The 16,154-nt window shown below is 40.7% G+C and overlaps 1 protein-coding gene across 1 annotated transcript in view; it reads right to left on the bottom strand.

Moving 5' to 3' along the window:
• Adgrg4 (adhesion G protein-coupled receptor G4) overlaps nt 1-16,154 on the bottom strand; it is a 95,940-nt gene that overhangs the window by 35,459 nt on the left and 44,327 nt on the right. Inside the window, exons 10-11 of the mRNA XM_038315882.1 lie at nt 11,157-11,373; nt 9,618-9,780 (exon numbers count right to left, since the gene is read on the bottom strand). Coding sequence (XP_038171810.1) covers nt 9,618-9,780; nt 11,157-11,373 — 380 coding nt within the window. The remainder of the gene's footprint in view (nt 1-9,617; nt 9,781-11,156; nt 11,374-16,154) is intronic.

Below are 16,154 nucleotides of genomic sequence, written 5' to 3'. Positions count from 1 at the left end.
GTATGAACAGAAGTCAGGCGGTGGTGGTGCATGCCTTTAATCTCAGCAGATGGGAGGCAGAGGGATCTCTGTAAAGTCAAGACCAGTCTGGTCTACAAAGTGAGTTCCAGGAAAACATGGATACACGGAGAAACCCCATCTCAGAAAACAAAACAACAAAAAAAACTGAACAGAATCTCAAGGACTTTTGAAGCAGAATTAAAAGGTCTCATATACATGAAACTGGAGTCTCAAATGGAGAGATAACATGGTAAGAAACAAGATCTGAAGAAATAATAAATTATTAATTCATGAAACTCAGCAAATCCCAACAGGATAAATACAACCCAAAAAGGCACTAAGGCACATAATAGTCAAACTGCAGAAAAATCACAGAAAATATTAAAAAGCCAATAGGTGGAAATGATATATTTCATATCTCATACAGAGAAATAAAATTTAAAGAATACCAATTTCTCACCAGAAGAAGGTTAAGACCAGAAGAGAGGGAGATATTTTCAAAACATGATGGGGGGGGGGATCAAACATCCTTCAACAAATCAAGGGAAGATGTTTTCAGAAAATTAAAACTAAGACAAATCATCACAATACCTGCCTGGACTACGAGATAGGCTAAATGACACTTGTGATGCTAAAGGCATACAGTGCTGGATAGAAGTCTGCTCTTCAGAAAAGGACAGCAAATAACAAAGTCAGTAAGGACCCCGACTAATGGGGGAAAACCCTTTCTCTCAACTTCTTTAGCATCATGACAGATATCCTTAATCCCAGAACTTGGGAGGCAGAGGCAGGTAGATTCTATTAGTTCGAGGTCAGCTCAGGCCAGTTCCAGGCATCCAGGGCTAGATAATGAGACCAGGTCTCAAAAATCTCAGATAGATAGATAGATAGATAGATAGATAGATAGATAGATAGATAGATAGATAGATAGATAGACAGACAGATAATCATAAAATTCTCTTGTAAAGTCTATAGTCTTCCTTGGTTTAAAAAAAAAATAACCAACATGAAAATTAGAGAATAGAGAACAGGGAGTTTAAGTAAGTATTTATGGTTTTAAATTCCTACATTTTTGTGAAGCAGTCAATATTAACTCTAAGTGACTATGAAAATATTAAGTTGTATATTTCAATATCTAGAGCAAGCATTAAGTGTTGGGACTAATGAGTCCTGGCCTTCAGCTTCTCTTCCCTGCTAGAACCTTCTAATTGAAGTTACTAGAAGCTGTGCCTAGCTTAGAGGATCAGAGAACGGGATTTTCACCTGTTGGCCATTGACTGCAGTGTATTTAAGCCTCCATGGTGCTATTAAAGATGGGCTTTTGGTACCAGTGTTGGAAGGTCTGCGTGTAGGTTTGTCTCTGCGTGTGTATTCTCAACCTCCAGCCCCTTGCCCGAAGCTCGAGAACTGGGGTCTAGTGCATAGAGCGCAGACGGGGCCGCGGTGCGTGGCAATTAAGAAAATTGTGTGCTTGGATAGTTTTATGTCAACTTGGCACAAACTAATGTCACCTAAGAGGAGGGGACCTCAATGAAGAAAGTGTCTGCATAAGATTAGGCTGTATCTCAATTAATGATCAATGGGGGAGAGCCCAGCCCACTGTGGTTGGTGCCATTTCTGGGCTGGTGGTCCTGGATCCTATAAGAAAGCAGGCTGAACAACTCACGGAAGCAAACCAGTCAGCAGGTCCCCTCCATGGCCTCTGCATCAGCTCCTGCCTCTAGGTTCCTGCCCTGTTTGAGTTCCTGTCCTGACTTCCTTTTCAGTGATGAACAGCAATGTGGACATGTAAGCCAAATAAACCCATTCATCTTCAACTTGCTTTAGGTCATGGTGTTCAATTACAGCAATAGAAACCCTAACTAAGACAATGTGCTAGAAAGGACAAATGCTGCTGGTAGAAATGCAACATTGTTCAGCTACTATGGAAATCATTATGCAAGTTCCATCAGAAACCAAAATAGCACAGTTATAGCATCTACCTATATCACACCTGAGTATATGCCCAAAAGAATCAAAGTCACATGTATGACAGACATCTGTACACCCATTTTTATTGTGATATACTATTCATAATAACAAAGATACTGAATCAGCCAAGTTGGCCATTGACATATAAATGGATTAAAATTGTAGTTGTATGTGCCCAATAAAATATTAATTCATCCATTAATGAAGAATGAAATATACCACAGGGAAATAAGTCTAACTGGAGATTGTCATTGTAAGTGAAATAAGTCAGATTCAAATAGAAATATCGCATGTTCCCATTTTGCAAGATCTATTAACTTTAAAAAGACATGGAAGTGTAAAGGAGAGCATCTGAAGGAATGAAGGATCAATAGAAGAGGGGAAGTCGCACAACAGAAGAGGAGGATTGATGTGGATTTGATCAAAAGCCACTGCATGAAATGTCATAATGAAATCAACTATTTTGTAAAAAACCATTATTTGCTGAGTTAGGATAATATGAAAAGCAAATACTAATAAAAATTAAAATGAAGTACCCTGTCCCAGAAAAACCAAAAGAAAATTAAAATGAAGTATAAGAAATATTTTAAAGTAAAATATAACAAAAAGGAAGAATAGCAGAATAAGAGTCCAGCATATAGAAAAGAACATAAAATTATAGGGTTTGGGGGTTGGTGGGTTTTTTTGTTTGGTTGGTTTTTTTTTTTTTTTTTTTTTTTTTTTTGGTTTTTCGAGACAGGTTTCTCTGCATAGTTTTGGAACCTGTCCTAGCACTTGCTACTTTGTAGACCAGGTTGGCTTCGAACTCAGAGATCCATCTGCCTCTGCCTGTGCCTCTGCCTGTGCCTCTGCCTCTGCCTCTCTGCCTCTGCCTCTGCCTGTGCCTCTGCCTGTGCCTCTGCCTCTGCCTCTGCCTCTGCCTCTGCCTCTGCCTCTGCCTCTGCCTCTGCCTCTGCCTCTCTGCCTCTGCCTCTCTGCCTCTGCCTCTGCCTCTCTGCCTCTGCCTCTGCCTCTGCCTCTGCCTCTGCCTCTGCCCCTGCCCCTGCCCCTGCCTCTGCCTCTGCCTCTGCCTCTGCCTCTGCCTCTCTGCCTCTGCCCCTGCCTCTGCCTCTGCCTCTGCCTCTGCCTCTGCCTCTGCCCCTGCCCCTGCCTCTGCCTCGAGTGCTGGGATTAAAGGCTTGTGCCATCACCACTCGGCTAAAATTATAGCTTTAAGTTTAAAATTTAATCATGTCAATAATTTTTTAAAACATTTAAGGACTATACACATAAAAGGCAGAAATCTCCAGGGTTGATAAAAAAAAGTTCAAACCAAACTATATGCTCTCTACAAGTATTATACATTAAATATAAAGAAAACAGAGGGCACACACATGCTTCTGCCCACACATATGCATCCTAAGAAAGCTGTGAGAAAGATGAGACTGGCGGGCACGGTGACACACACATATAATCCCAGCAAGCAGGAAGTAGAGAATGCTGGCTCACTGGTTGCAGTCCAGCCAGGGCCATATAGATAATCCAAAGCCAACCCTGGCTACATAGAGAAACCTTGTCTCAAAGAAACACATCAGAGATAGCAGTATCTTATAATGATAAATAAGTTATGATTAAGGATTTTATTAGGAAAACCCCACAACATAAGTATATATGAAATAAATATGACCAAATTTAAAAGAATTAAAAGGAAAATAGTTTTACAAAATTGGAGATTTTAATAGTCCTCTCAACTAGAAATTAACTAAGAAAAAGATTAGTAAACACACAGATGATCCAAATACAATCAACCACCTTTACCTTATTAATACTTATGCTATAATATACCTAAGAACTATAAAATGGACGCTTTTTTCATGGACCCAAAACCTGCACCCAATTACCCAGGATCAAAAGACAAGTTTGCCCTGCCCCAAAGCAATGTGCTAGACTTTGTTGACTCCCCATGGGAAGCCTTACCAACTCTGAGGAGTGGATAGGGGTGGGCTGGAGGAAGGTGGGTCCAGTGGGAGGAGAGGAAGGAGTGGGAACTAGAATTGGTATATAAAATGAGAAAAGACAGTTTTTTAAAAAATGAAATGTTTAAAATGAAAGAAAATTATTATTTCAAGAGATACAAAAAAATCATTTAACAAAACTCATAACAAATTGTCAGTAAATTGGTAACTCTAGACAAGTATGGATGTGTGCGCCTAGTCCCAGATACTTGGGAGGATGTCTTGAGCTCAGGAACTCAAGATCAGCCTGGGCAACAGAATAAAATCCCAGTTCAGGAAAAGAAAAGAGAGAGTCATAACATCCTCAAACGAAATAAAAAGGGAGGGGTCTGAAAAGCAGGACCATGGCTAGCCTGACAGCAACAGTACAAAAATGAAGACTATCCATTTCATATCAAGGATAAGACAAGATACCCACCACAACCATATCCCTTGAACATCTTATTAGAAATAGTAGACATCAAAATAAGGCTAATAAAGGCTGGGGGAAATCTCTTTGCTCATAAGGTGCATGGTGTGCAGGTATGAGGACCTGATTTGTATCCCCAGGATCCAGGTAAAAGTCTGGACAGTACATTACATGTCTGTAACCTCAGTACTGAGGAGCAAAGACAAGAAGACTCTGGACTTGCACTGACCAGTCATTAGCCAAAGCAATGAGATCAGGCTCAGTAAGAGATTCTGTCTCAGAAAGAGAGAGGGGGGAAGAAGGTGGAGGAGGAGGAGGAGGAGGAGGAGGAGGAGGAGGAGGAGGAGGAGGAGGAGGAGGAGGAGGAGGAGGAGGAAGAGGAAGAAGAAGAAGAAGAAGAAGAAGAAGAAGAAGAAGAAGAAGAAGAAGAAGAAGAAGAAGAAGAAGAAGAAGAAGAAGAAGAAGAAGAAGAAGAAGAAGAAGAAGAAGAAGAAGAAGAAGAAGAAGAAGAAGAAGAAGAAGTTGTTGTTTCCCCAATGCTGACCTCTGGCTTCCACCTTCCACACATACATGCACAGGCAACTGCACCTACAAACAGAAATACACACACACTAAAAACTAAAAAAACTGAAAAGGCTAATAAAAGGAATAAAGTGGGAGGTAGGAAAATGGCTAGAGAAGTGTGAGTGCTTGTTACGCTAGCGTGGCACCAGAGTAACAAGTCAAGCAGAATGTGTACACCTGCAGCCTTGTACTAAGAGCAGTGGGGATTGCTGCGGCCACCATATTAGGTTCAGGCTCAGTGAGAGCTGTCTTAAGGTAGCAGGGTAGGAAGTGACAGAGTTGAACACCCCATTTTCTCCTCTGGAATCTGTTCACACACACACACACACACTCAAAAAGAGAAATATCACTAAGTGTTGCGGGAGCTCCTTCTGCTCCTTCAGCCAATAGTTGTTGCATGAAAAATCTATAAAATATCTAAAACTAGCAAACTAATCTTACAAATGTACATGATATACAAATGATGTACAAAGGTATCATTTGTCCAAAATAATAGGACCAGAAGTGTCTCAGATTTTGCAGGTTTTGGATGAAATATTTACATAGATTCTACTTACTGCTTGCACAACTCCTAATCCAAAAACCTGAAATTAGAAATGCTCAAAATCCCAAAATATAAAATATTTTTGCACTTTGGAGTTTAAGATTAGGGCAAATCAGTCAACTCATACTGTACATTTTATATTTAATCAATTGCATTTGACATATTAGCATAAAATAATTGTAATTTTAAAATTTTCCATTTGCAACAACAGGATAGAAATAAGATATTCAAGAATAAACTCAGAACAGAGCCAGGTGTGGTGGCACAAGTCTATTAAAAGACCAGCAACTTGGAGTCAGAGACAAGAGGACTGTGAGCTTGAAGCCAAGCTGGGACACACAGTGAGTTCAAGGTCAACCTGACCTATAAGCCAAGATTTCATTTGAAATCTTGAGGCCAGGGGCTGTAGCGCCACGGTAGAGCGTGTGTCTACTATGTGCAAGGCTATAGTGGTTAGATCCCCAGCACTGCAAAAATGTTGATTAACAACCATATCAGCCCTTCACATGAAAACTATGAAACACTGCGGAGAGAAACTAGAAAACTAATCAAACCTCCATGGGTTAAAAGACTCAATATGGTTAAGGACTAAATTTCTCCAAAATTGATCAGCAGTTTCCATCCCAGTCACACTATAATTTTTTGCATAGATTTTTCAGGCAGATGTAAAAATTCATGTAGATTTAGAAAAGGCTTAGAGTAACAAACTTAAAAAAAATTGAAGGGCTCATACTATCTAACTTTTACACTGCAGGTACCGGGGGAATAAGAAAATGGTCAAGAGGATCTAGCCTTAAAATCAAGCTTCAGGTTCAGTAAGAGACCCTGTCTCAATGACAGATCAAGATGCCTGACAGCCTCCTCTAGCCTGTGCAGATGTATACACAGGTAAACATAAACACACGAGCACATACAAACACCTCTCTCTCTCTCTCTCTCTCTCTCTCTCTCTCTCTCTCTCACACACACACACACACACACACACAGGAGTATAGGTACCAATACAGTGTAGCAATAACACAGGGATTTATAAAAAGTAAACAAATGTAACAACATAGAAAGCCTAGAAATAGGCTTTTTCCCCAACTCTTTTATCTTTTTTTTTTTTGAGAATTTCATGTACGAGTACTGTATTTATATCATTCCCCCTCCCTTTTCTTCCTCCAGTTCTTCCTATGTCCCCTCCACTCCTTTTCAAATTCATAACCTCTTATTCGCAAATCATTATTGTTTGTTCTCTGTCTCTGTCCTCCATCTCGACTATCCAGTTCCCTCAAGTTCTCCTCCCACCTCCCCTTCTTCCCTACCACCTCCCCTTCTTCCCTCCTCCTCTCTCTTTTGCCCGCCCTTCTCATCCCACCCCCATGCTCCCAATTTTGTCAGGAGATCTTGTCTATTTTCCCCTTCCCAAGGGGATCTATATATGTTTCTCCTAGGGTTCACCTTGTTACTTAGCTTCTCTAAGGTCATGGACTGTAGGCTCATTATCCATTGCATTACAGGGCTAGTAAGAAACCTGGCACTAGATAAATTCCCAGGCATCCACAAGGATGACCCCACCTAGGATCCTAAGCAATAGTGGAGAGAGTGCTGGAACTGTCCTGGCCCTGTAGTCAGATTGATGACTATCTTAAATGTCACCATAGAACCTTCATCTAGCAACTGACGGAAACAGGGACAAAGACCCGAAGCAGAGCACTGGGCTGAGCCCCCAAAGTCCAGTTGAAGAGTGGGAGAAGTGAGAATATGAGCAAAAAGGTCAAGGCCATGAAGGGGACACCACTGAAGCAGTTTACCTGAGCTAATGGGAGTTCACCAACTCCGGCCGGACAGGGAAGGAACCAGCATAGGACCAAGCTAGATCCTCTGAATGTGGGCGACAGTTGTATGGTTGGAGAAGACTGTGGGGCCACTGGCAGTAGCACCAGAATTTGTCACTGCTGCTTGTACTGGGTTTTCAGCACCCATTCTCTCTGGATAGATACCTTGCTCAGGCTGAATATAGTGGAGAGGACCTTGAACCTTCCTCAAAGCAATGTGCCTTACCCTCTCTGAGGAGTGGATAGGGGTGGGGTGGGAGAAAGGTGAAGCGAATGGGAGGAGGGGAGGGAGGGAGAACTGGGATTGGTGTGTAAAATGAAAATCTATAGTTTGTTTTCCTTTAAAAAAAATGAAATAAAAAAGTGAAAAAATATTGTTACACACACACAGAGAAAAAGATGTAGATGCATATACATTTATAAATACAACCTGCTAAGTTCATTTAGTATATTTGTGTGTTCAGGGCTTGAGACTAGATCACCTATTAGAAGTTTGTCCCTGTAGAAGACTGATTCTCCTTCTCTTAGCAGCCATTAATTGCTTGCAACTCATCATTTAGGGGTGAGGTTTGATGAGATCCTTCCCCCAACTGTTTTTTTTTGAAATGTATTATCACTTGATTTTCTTTTGTTAAATGTAACAATGGGAAGGGGAAAGTCCCTAATAAGCAGTGTTGTTTGCAAAACTAAATATTCATTTGTAACAAAGTGATCTCATACCTTGTAAGAAAATTAGCTCATGGAGATGCTTCCTCTTAAGCATAAAAGTTAAAAACCAAAGAGTTTTTTTAAAAAAAAAAAAAAGAAACAAAAACAAAAAAAAAACCATAAGAGAATGTTTTCATGATGGACCCCTGCCAATTTTTTTTCCGGACAAATCATATATAGTTACTAGTAAGGTAAAATAACTGCAAATTAGATTTTAGAAAAACTTCTAAATGTGTGCCTATGAAAAGACACCACTGAGAAAATGACAGGAAAGTTGTGAAGAACAACAAGCCAATTAAAATACAAACAAAAGACTTTGACAGCTAAGTCAACAAAGAAGTTATGCGAGCAATCAAGATGAAAATGAAAGCTTCCTGCCCATCATTAGCCACAGGAGACAAGAACATGGGAATTTGTATAAGTATATACCCTATGAGCCAGCTCCTCAATTTCTAAGTATTTGTCCAAGACACATGAAAACATTTCCATACAAAGACTTTTATGCAAACGTTCACAGGAGCTCTATTTGTCATACCTGCAAACTGGAGACAATCCAAAATATACATAAACAGTAGAATAAATTAAAATGTACACGATATGTTTATTGAATGAAATATTATTTATCAACAATGAATTCATCAGTAAAAACAAAATGACTAATTTTGAGTGATTAATATGGAAAACAAAATGATTAATTTCAAAACAATGTAATATATATGAAAGGAGAGAATCACGTCTATACCACATGATGCATTTTGGAGTTATAAAGATCTAGAGCAGAAACAAATCATGCCAGGAAAATGTCCTGATGGCGGTGGCCCTGGAGGAAAGTGGGGGTCTTTCAGGAGCAATAGCAATAGTCTGCTCTTGAGAGAGTGTGGGGTTATGTGTGCATATGCCTTAGCTAAACTCAGAGACCATGGACTTAGGATTTGCATGTCTTCCCATACATAAATTTATAGTTTTAAGGTGTAAAAATAAAATCTGGTCTCCCGGGTTGCTTTGGAGTAGCATGCGACCAGCCAGAGGCTGAAGGGCTGCTGGATGGAGGAAAGGGCTGAGAATTTTTATAATTGGTATATAATGGCTGCATTTATCAATGGGATACAGCATGATGAATCAGGGTAACTAACATCCACATCATAGGAAACATTTGTCATTTGCTTCTGTTATCTAACTTCATCCCAGACTTTAAATCCGGCCAAACATAGGTCCAAGTACCAGCTTAACTGTTAGGCTATGTGTCCTTGGGCACATTCTTTGACTTTCCTGTTACCTGATATGTTCCAACAATACTCAGTAGTGTAACATCCAACATCCAATAATTTCTCCCTTACATGATAGTCAACTAATTATTTGGAATGATTTTAGGTGACAGAGCCAACTGTGACATCATTGCACACCACACAGACACCAGTACAACTAAGATGTTAACCTACCACTGGTTATACACAAGTCTTCCCTGGGATTTCCATGTTTTCTCATATTCCCATTCAGGTTAATAGTTTCCAAGGGTGCACTTTGGTTTTCCTAAGACCTTCATGGGTGAAGATCTGAAACAGCATACATTTGGTTACCTGGCTCTCAGTTTCCTGAGCTGCACTCACCTGGGGGGTTGTGACTTCTTCAGAGGCGTGGATGCTGAAGGCCATACCTTCAAACATGTGGTCCACCCGTAACACAGCCAAAGCCAGTCTGGCCACAGTGAGATTTGCCGTTCTCCCCACAAACTCCATCTTGTGACCAGCACGCTCAATTATCCTCAGGATCCTGAAAGGAATCACAGGCAAACAGCACTCTTTCTGCCTTGATAAAAACTCCTCCTCCCACGATGTCTCACTGCAAAGCTTCACTGGGTCACTTCATTGTCATCTTGATGTTGTTTAGTAAGAGCCCTGACTTTGGAGCCCAGCAGACGGAGGTCTGTATCTCAGTGCCTCTAACTTCTGTAGGGGTGAACAGAATGACCTCCTAGAGCTTCGGTCCCCTTGCAAGCAAAGTCAGAGATAGGAATAGCATGTATCTTATCTCTGAAGTCAGACCTCTCATGGTCTCATTTGCCTTAGAAGTTCAGATTTTATTGGACCTATAAAGGAATGCCACCAAGTGGTTGGAAAAGCAATGTGTGATCTGATGTGCACAGTGAAACACAGCGATGACTGCTATATAGACAATGGGGCCCAGAGGGGCAGCAGCGGAAGCAGGTCTGGAACAGGAGGCTTGAGCAGACGCACAGGGCACAGGGAAGGGAACTGAGAGTAGAACTGGGGGAGGGAGAAATGGTTTAAGGTTTAAGGGTGTATAGATAGTGCTTCATATAAAAGTTGATGTCTTCTTTAGTGTTGTTATGAATAGCCTCTGTGTCCAATTAACACTGCCTATAAGGCGGGGAAAGATCACTAGGAGGAGCTGGAAAGAGTAGTGAGATATACACGTGTGTGTGTGTGTGTGTGTGTGTGTGTGTGTGTGTGTGTGTATCAGAGAGAAAGAGAGAGAGAGAGAGAGAGAGAGAGAGAGAGAGAGAGAGAGAGAGGGAGGGAGGGAGGGAGGAAACTATATTGGATAGGTATAGAAAGTTTTCTTTTTAAAAAAAAAGATTTATTTATTTATTATGTATACAACATTCTGCCTCGATGTATCCCGCACGCCAGAGGAGGGCGCCAGATCTCAGTACAGATGGTTGGGAGCCACCATGTGGTTGCTGGGAATTGAACTCAGGACCTCTGGAAGAGCAGCCAGTGCTCTTAACCTCTGAGCCATCTCTCCAGCCCCTAGAAAGTTTTCAAAGAATAAATAAAAAATATAATGAAATAAGACACTCATAAGTCAACTTCTCAAGGGGAAAACAAAGAGTTGGTTATTGACTGAGGTAGAAAGTATCAGCCAGAACAATTTCTACATTTTTCAGGGTTCCATGGGTTGGATGCATTTTATAGAAATGTGCAGCAGTCGGAAGGATTTCAGACTGGGACTTGGATAAGAATTTATCTGAAAAGTCATTATCACTGAGAGTTTGCTCATATTCAAATGGTTCTATCCACTGCACTGGACCCTGTCAATGCATAACTGCCTGGTTGCTGAGGAAGTAATACAATAACGTCTACGTTTCATGAAGCCATGTCTCTGAGCCAAGCATTCTGACTTACTTATTGCTTACTGGAGGCAGGTTGGAAGCTGAGTCGCTTTGCTTCTCCGTCACTATGCTGATGATTTGGAGTATCATCTGGGTTAGGTTGGCACTTATATCATCACAGTTGGAAATATCAGTTACTTTAGAAACAATAATCTTTGTCTCTTCTTCATCCAGAGCTGTAGACTCGTTCACCAGATTTAAAATGTGCTCTGCGACATCGTCTGCATTCTCTGGGGGGGGGGGGACGACAAAATGGAAATGGAAACCTTCACTTCTGCCCTTAGTGTTGGGCTATGCTGCATGGCCTCCTCCCCTTTAAAGAGAAAAGGCAGTGACTGGAACACACATCAAGTGAGCAAAGTTCACCAAAGGAAGCTATTGAATCTTAAGTTCTCCAATAAACGTAGTTTCGGGAAGAATGAAAGCCAATTTTGTCTTCATTAACTCTGATTTCAAATGCACTAGAGAATCCTTTTGTCACTGAAGAATTATCTTGAAGGTTGATGCTAATTAAGACTTTTGAGTGTTGGCTCAAGTTAAGATCCCACCTATATTCAAATATCAGCAAACATTGAGTCTAAGTTTTCACAATCAAGGGTAGTGATTACTATTCCCTGTCAAGAACAGACAATCCACAGGTAGAAAGAAAATATGGACCACATGATAAGAAGCAATTAATTTAGATTTTCTAAGGAGGAAGAACAATAGCTATTAGCTCGCCCACTTTTTTCTTCACTTTTTATTATGGAAATTTTCAAGCATATTCAGAAAGCAAGAGAATAGTCTAATGAATCGCCATGTACTTTATGAAAAACCCAGCTTCAACACATGTCAGTGGAAGGCTAATCTTAATTTATATCTTCTCTATGGCGGGTGGTGGTAGTACACACCTTTAATCCCAGCACTCAGGAGACAGAGGAAGGGTGGACCTATGTGAGTTCGAGGCCAGCCTGGTCTACAGAGTGAGTTCAAGGACAGGCTTCAAACCTTCACAGAGAAACCTTGTCTTGAAAAACGAAAAGAAAAAAAGAAAAGAAGAGAATTCATATCCTCTCTCATCTACCTTTGCCCCATCCACATATCCTATAGCTTCCCCCACAAACATTTTAATACATATCTTTAAAATTAAACAACTTTTGTCTTAACCATTATCCTAATTAAATTAAAATTAAGATGAAAATTGCCAATAATATTTACAGCACCAAATCAAATATCCAATCAGTGTTCAGATAATTCTTAGTTGTCTCATAAATGCTTGTTTAAATCATCTTTCCTTGAGTCATCAACCCCCCTTTTAAAGTGAAGAAAACTATTAAACAAATACAATGCAAACTAGCTATTACTTCACTATAATCCACATAAAGCTGATCTTCCTGGTTATGTCTTCCTAACTTAAAACCCAGCAACCAAAATATGCAGGGGGAAATTGAAGACGAATTGATCTATTGAGAAAGATTCTGGAGAAAGAGAGGGAGCGCACACAAGAGCACTCAAGGCAAATTTAATACAGCTCATATTATGAATAAGCAGCTGTGTTTGGGAAAAGAAAACAATTTGAGTGCAAAATTCACTTCCTGTTCTCCTCCTCCTCCTCCCCCCTCCTCCTTCTCCTCCTCCTCCTCTTCCCTACCTCAAGCTCCACACAATTTTATCCCCAGGATATTTTCTTATTTTTCGTTTTCTTCCTTTATTCTTTTTATTTCATAAGCAACTCTGAGCTCATCAACGGAAGTTCGTCAATTCTAAGAAAGGTCTTCTCAAGCTGCAGTCCATTACCCCAACTTACCCATGGATTAGGTAGAAATAAGTTCACAAGCAATGTCAGTGTTTTGTTTGATGAGATAGAAAGGAAGGAAATTGATTCTAAATTGATATTTTGTCCCTGTTAATATCTATCTTATGATTCATTCAGAAACAGAAAAGTCAGCGGCTTGGGAGATGACTCAGTGGGTAAAAGCACTTGCTGCCCATCCTGACCACCTGAGATGGATCCCTAGGATTCACATGGTGGAAGCAGAGAACCAACTCCTTCAAGTTGTGTACACACACACACACATACACACACATCAAATGTAGCATAAAACTTTGAAAAGAAAACAACAAAATTAGTGGTAGAGGAAAAACATTGTGAGCTCCTTTCCCCTATCTTTCTGCTGTTGTTATTGAGTTGTTCAGGCTTGGTTGGAAACGAAGTCACCAGAGCTGCCTAGTCATGATTCTGTGGACTTCAGTGGTGTGACTTCACTTCACGCTGTCCCTGCTGTGCCAGAGTGACAGGAAACAACAGGCCAATAGGGGACGAACTGCACCAAGGAAAGCAATTATAGACTTCTCATCTGGAGTTATATGTTTTGAAGGGGAAATTCAAGATGGATGATAGTCATTGTATGAAAAAAAACTCTAGGTTCCTAAGCAAGAGTAAAAAGGAATCTTCCTTTATAAGTTACAGAATGGATTCTCATAGCTTGAAATATTGTTTCAGTTAACCCGCCAGTAAATGTAACAATCAAAAGAATAAGAGTCTGTATTTTTTTTAACTGAGCTATTGCTCTGAGCCAGTGCTGCATAACAAACCACCCCCCACTTTTCGGCAATGCAACAGTCAATCATTATCTCTTGTGGTTCTGGGTTATTGAGTGTGCTCAACTGAGCAGCTCTCTTTTGGAACTTCTCAAGTAGTTACAGTAGGATTAAAGCCAGGGCTAGGCCCATCTAAAGGCTACACTGGCCTAGAACTTTCTCTCACACCAAGCAGCTGATGCTAAGCATGTGATCATCTGGGGCTGGGGGTGGCACTCCCTCCACACGGCCTCTTCCAGTGACTTGGGTTCAAAGGTGGGTGGAATCCAGTGTGTTCTAGAGCCAGTTTGTATAAGCTTGGAAGAACCCAGTTTGTGAGTTTCTGGGAAATTCTGTGGTCTGGTTATTAAATGCAGGCACCATTAAATTTAAATTATACAAGCTTACAATAAAATTATATTAAAAACCAAGATTTTTAAAAACCCACCATTTGCTAATTATTTGGCTACATTTTGCTGATACATTTGGGACTGTTTACCCCCATTGTCTCTGTGTACACCCCTCGTTGACTTCACAGTTCACAGACTACATGATAGAGCTTATATTTTCCCTGATAATATTACATTATAAAAATATCAGATGTGCCAAGTGGTGGTGGTACACTCCTTTAATGTCAGCACTCAGGGGACAAAGGCAGGCAGACCTCTGAGTTTGAGGTCAATCTGGTCTACAAAGTTAGTCCCAGGACATCCAGAGCTACACAGAGAAACCCTGTCTCAAAAAAAAATCCAAAATGGAAAAATAATAGCAAATGTTACAAATCATTAATTCTATCCCCTTTGGAATAGAATTGGTTGGTAAAATATTTCTCAGCATACTACTGAACTTCTCAAAACACAATAACTGTGTTCTATGAGAAAGCACCCTAAATAACAATGCACCAAGAAAGAATACCTATACTTCAGTCCTTTTAAACATTGGACTCTTTTGCTTACTCTTGAGACCCTTTTCCTCCAACTGGGTTGCCTCTTTCAGCCTTGATATAAGGATTTGTACTTTGTTATTCCATGTTTGCTTCTTATCCCTTGGAGGTCTGCTCTTTTCCAAAGGGAAACAGAGTAGTAGATCTGGGTGAGAAGGGAGGGGTGTGTGTGTGTGTGTGTGTGTGTGTGTGTGTGTGTGTGTGTGGTAGGTTGGTTGGGAAGAGAACTGGGAGGAGTGGAGGGAGGGGAAACTGCAGTCAGTATGTGTTGAATCAGAGAAGAAAAAATATAAAAAAAAAATTAGACCCAAAACTGACAATGTTGCTACTGTCAAAATTCTACCACATTAAGCATCCAGCTTCAGTGGTAAAAGAGTGGATGAAATGATGTTTGGCATTTTGAAGATGAGCTATAACAATGGAATATTAACAACCTCACACAGTGATTCATATTAGTATGATGGAGGAGGGTCATCTGTCTACGTGTTACTCTCATTGGTTAATTAATAAAGAAAACTGCTTGGCCTGATAGGTCAGAACATAGGTGGGTGGAGTAGACAGAACAGAACTGTGGGAGAAAGAAAGCAGAGTCAGGAAGACGCCTCAGGCAATCGCCATAGCTCTCCTCTCTGAGACAGACGCAGGTTAAGATCTCTCCTGGTTAAGACACCACCTCGTGGTGCTACACAGATTACTAAATCTGGGTTAAAACAAGATGTAAGAGTTAGCCAATAAGAGGCTAGAGCTAATGGGCCAGGCAGTGTTTAAATGAATACAATTTCCGTGTAATTATTTTGGGTAAAGCTAGCCGGGTGCTGGGCCACAGCCCGTGCAGCTCCTTCAACATTAGTGCCTTCACACAGATTAAGATATGAAGACAGATGACACTCTAACCCTTTCTGGCTCCAGAACTTGAGTGCTTTAGCATGACTTTTCATTATAGCCTCTGTAGCCTCTCATTTCTTTTCTCTACATGGTTGGGGGTTGAAAGGGCAGTGCTTTGCCGGCCTTCTGCCTGGATCAGGAGGTAGAACTCAGCCTCTCGCACAGGGCAGGCATTATTCACCCCTGAGGCCTCCCCCTGCTGTTATTCTCTGTCAATTGCTCCCCCTCCTGCCTGCCATGATGGTAGAAAATGGCAGCCAGCTTCATCCGGGTCTGGTATAGCTTCAGCATCATGTGACTAACAAACAGAACTCAAAGAACTTTAAAAGAATGAAGTCCTTTGCCTAACATTATGATATAAAGAAGTTAAAATGAGCAAGTATTTATATGGGAGAACTATAGAGTTTTTCTCCAACTAAGAGATCTAATGTTTGTCATCGAAATTAAAAAAGAAAGAAAATAAATTGTTTCAATATGAGTTCATTTCTTTCCTTTACTCTGTACTCAGTTGCTGTTAAGTTTCCTTCTTAAGAAGAAGAGGATCCCTCCAAAGCTAGTAGGCTTCTAGTTCACTTTTCACTTGTATGCATTGGAGCCACCATCCAGCCAACTATTCTCCTTCTC

Source organism: Arvicola amphibius, chromosome X, assembly GCF_903992535.2.
Source record: "Arvicola amphibius chromosome X, mArvAmp1.2, whole genome shotgun sequence".
NCBI lineage: Eukaryota > Metazoa > Chordata > Mammalia > Rodentia > Cricetidae > Arvicola > Arvicola amphibius.
The sequence above is the reverse complement of the archived record's forward strand: the minus strand, read 5'-3'. Positions and strand labels throughout refer to the sequence as shown.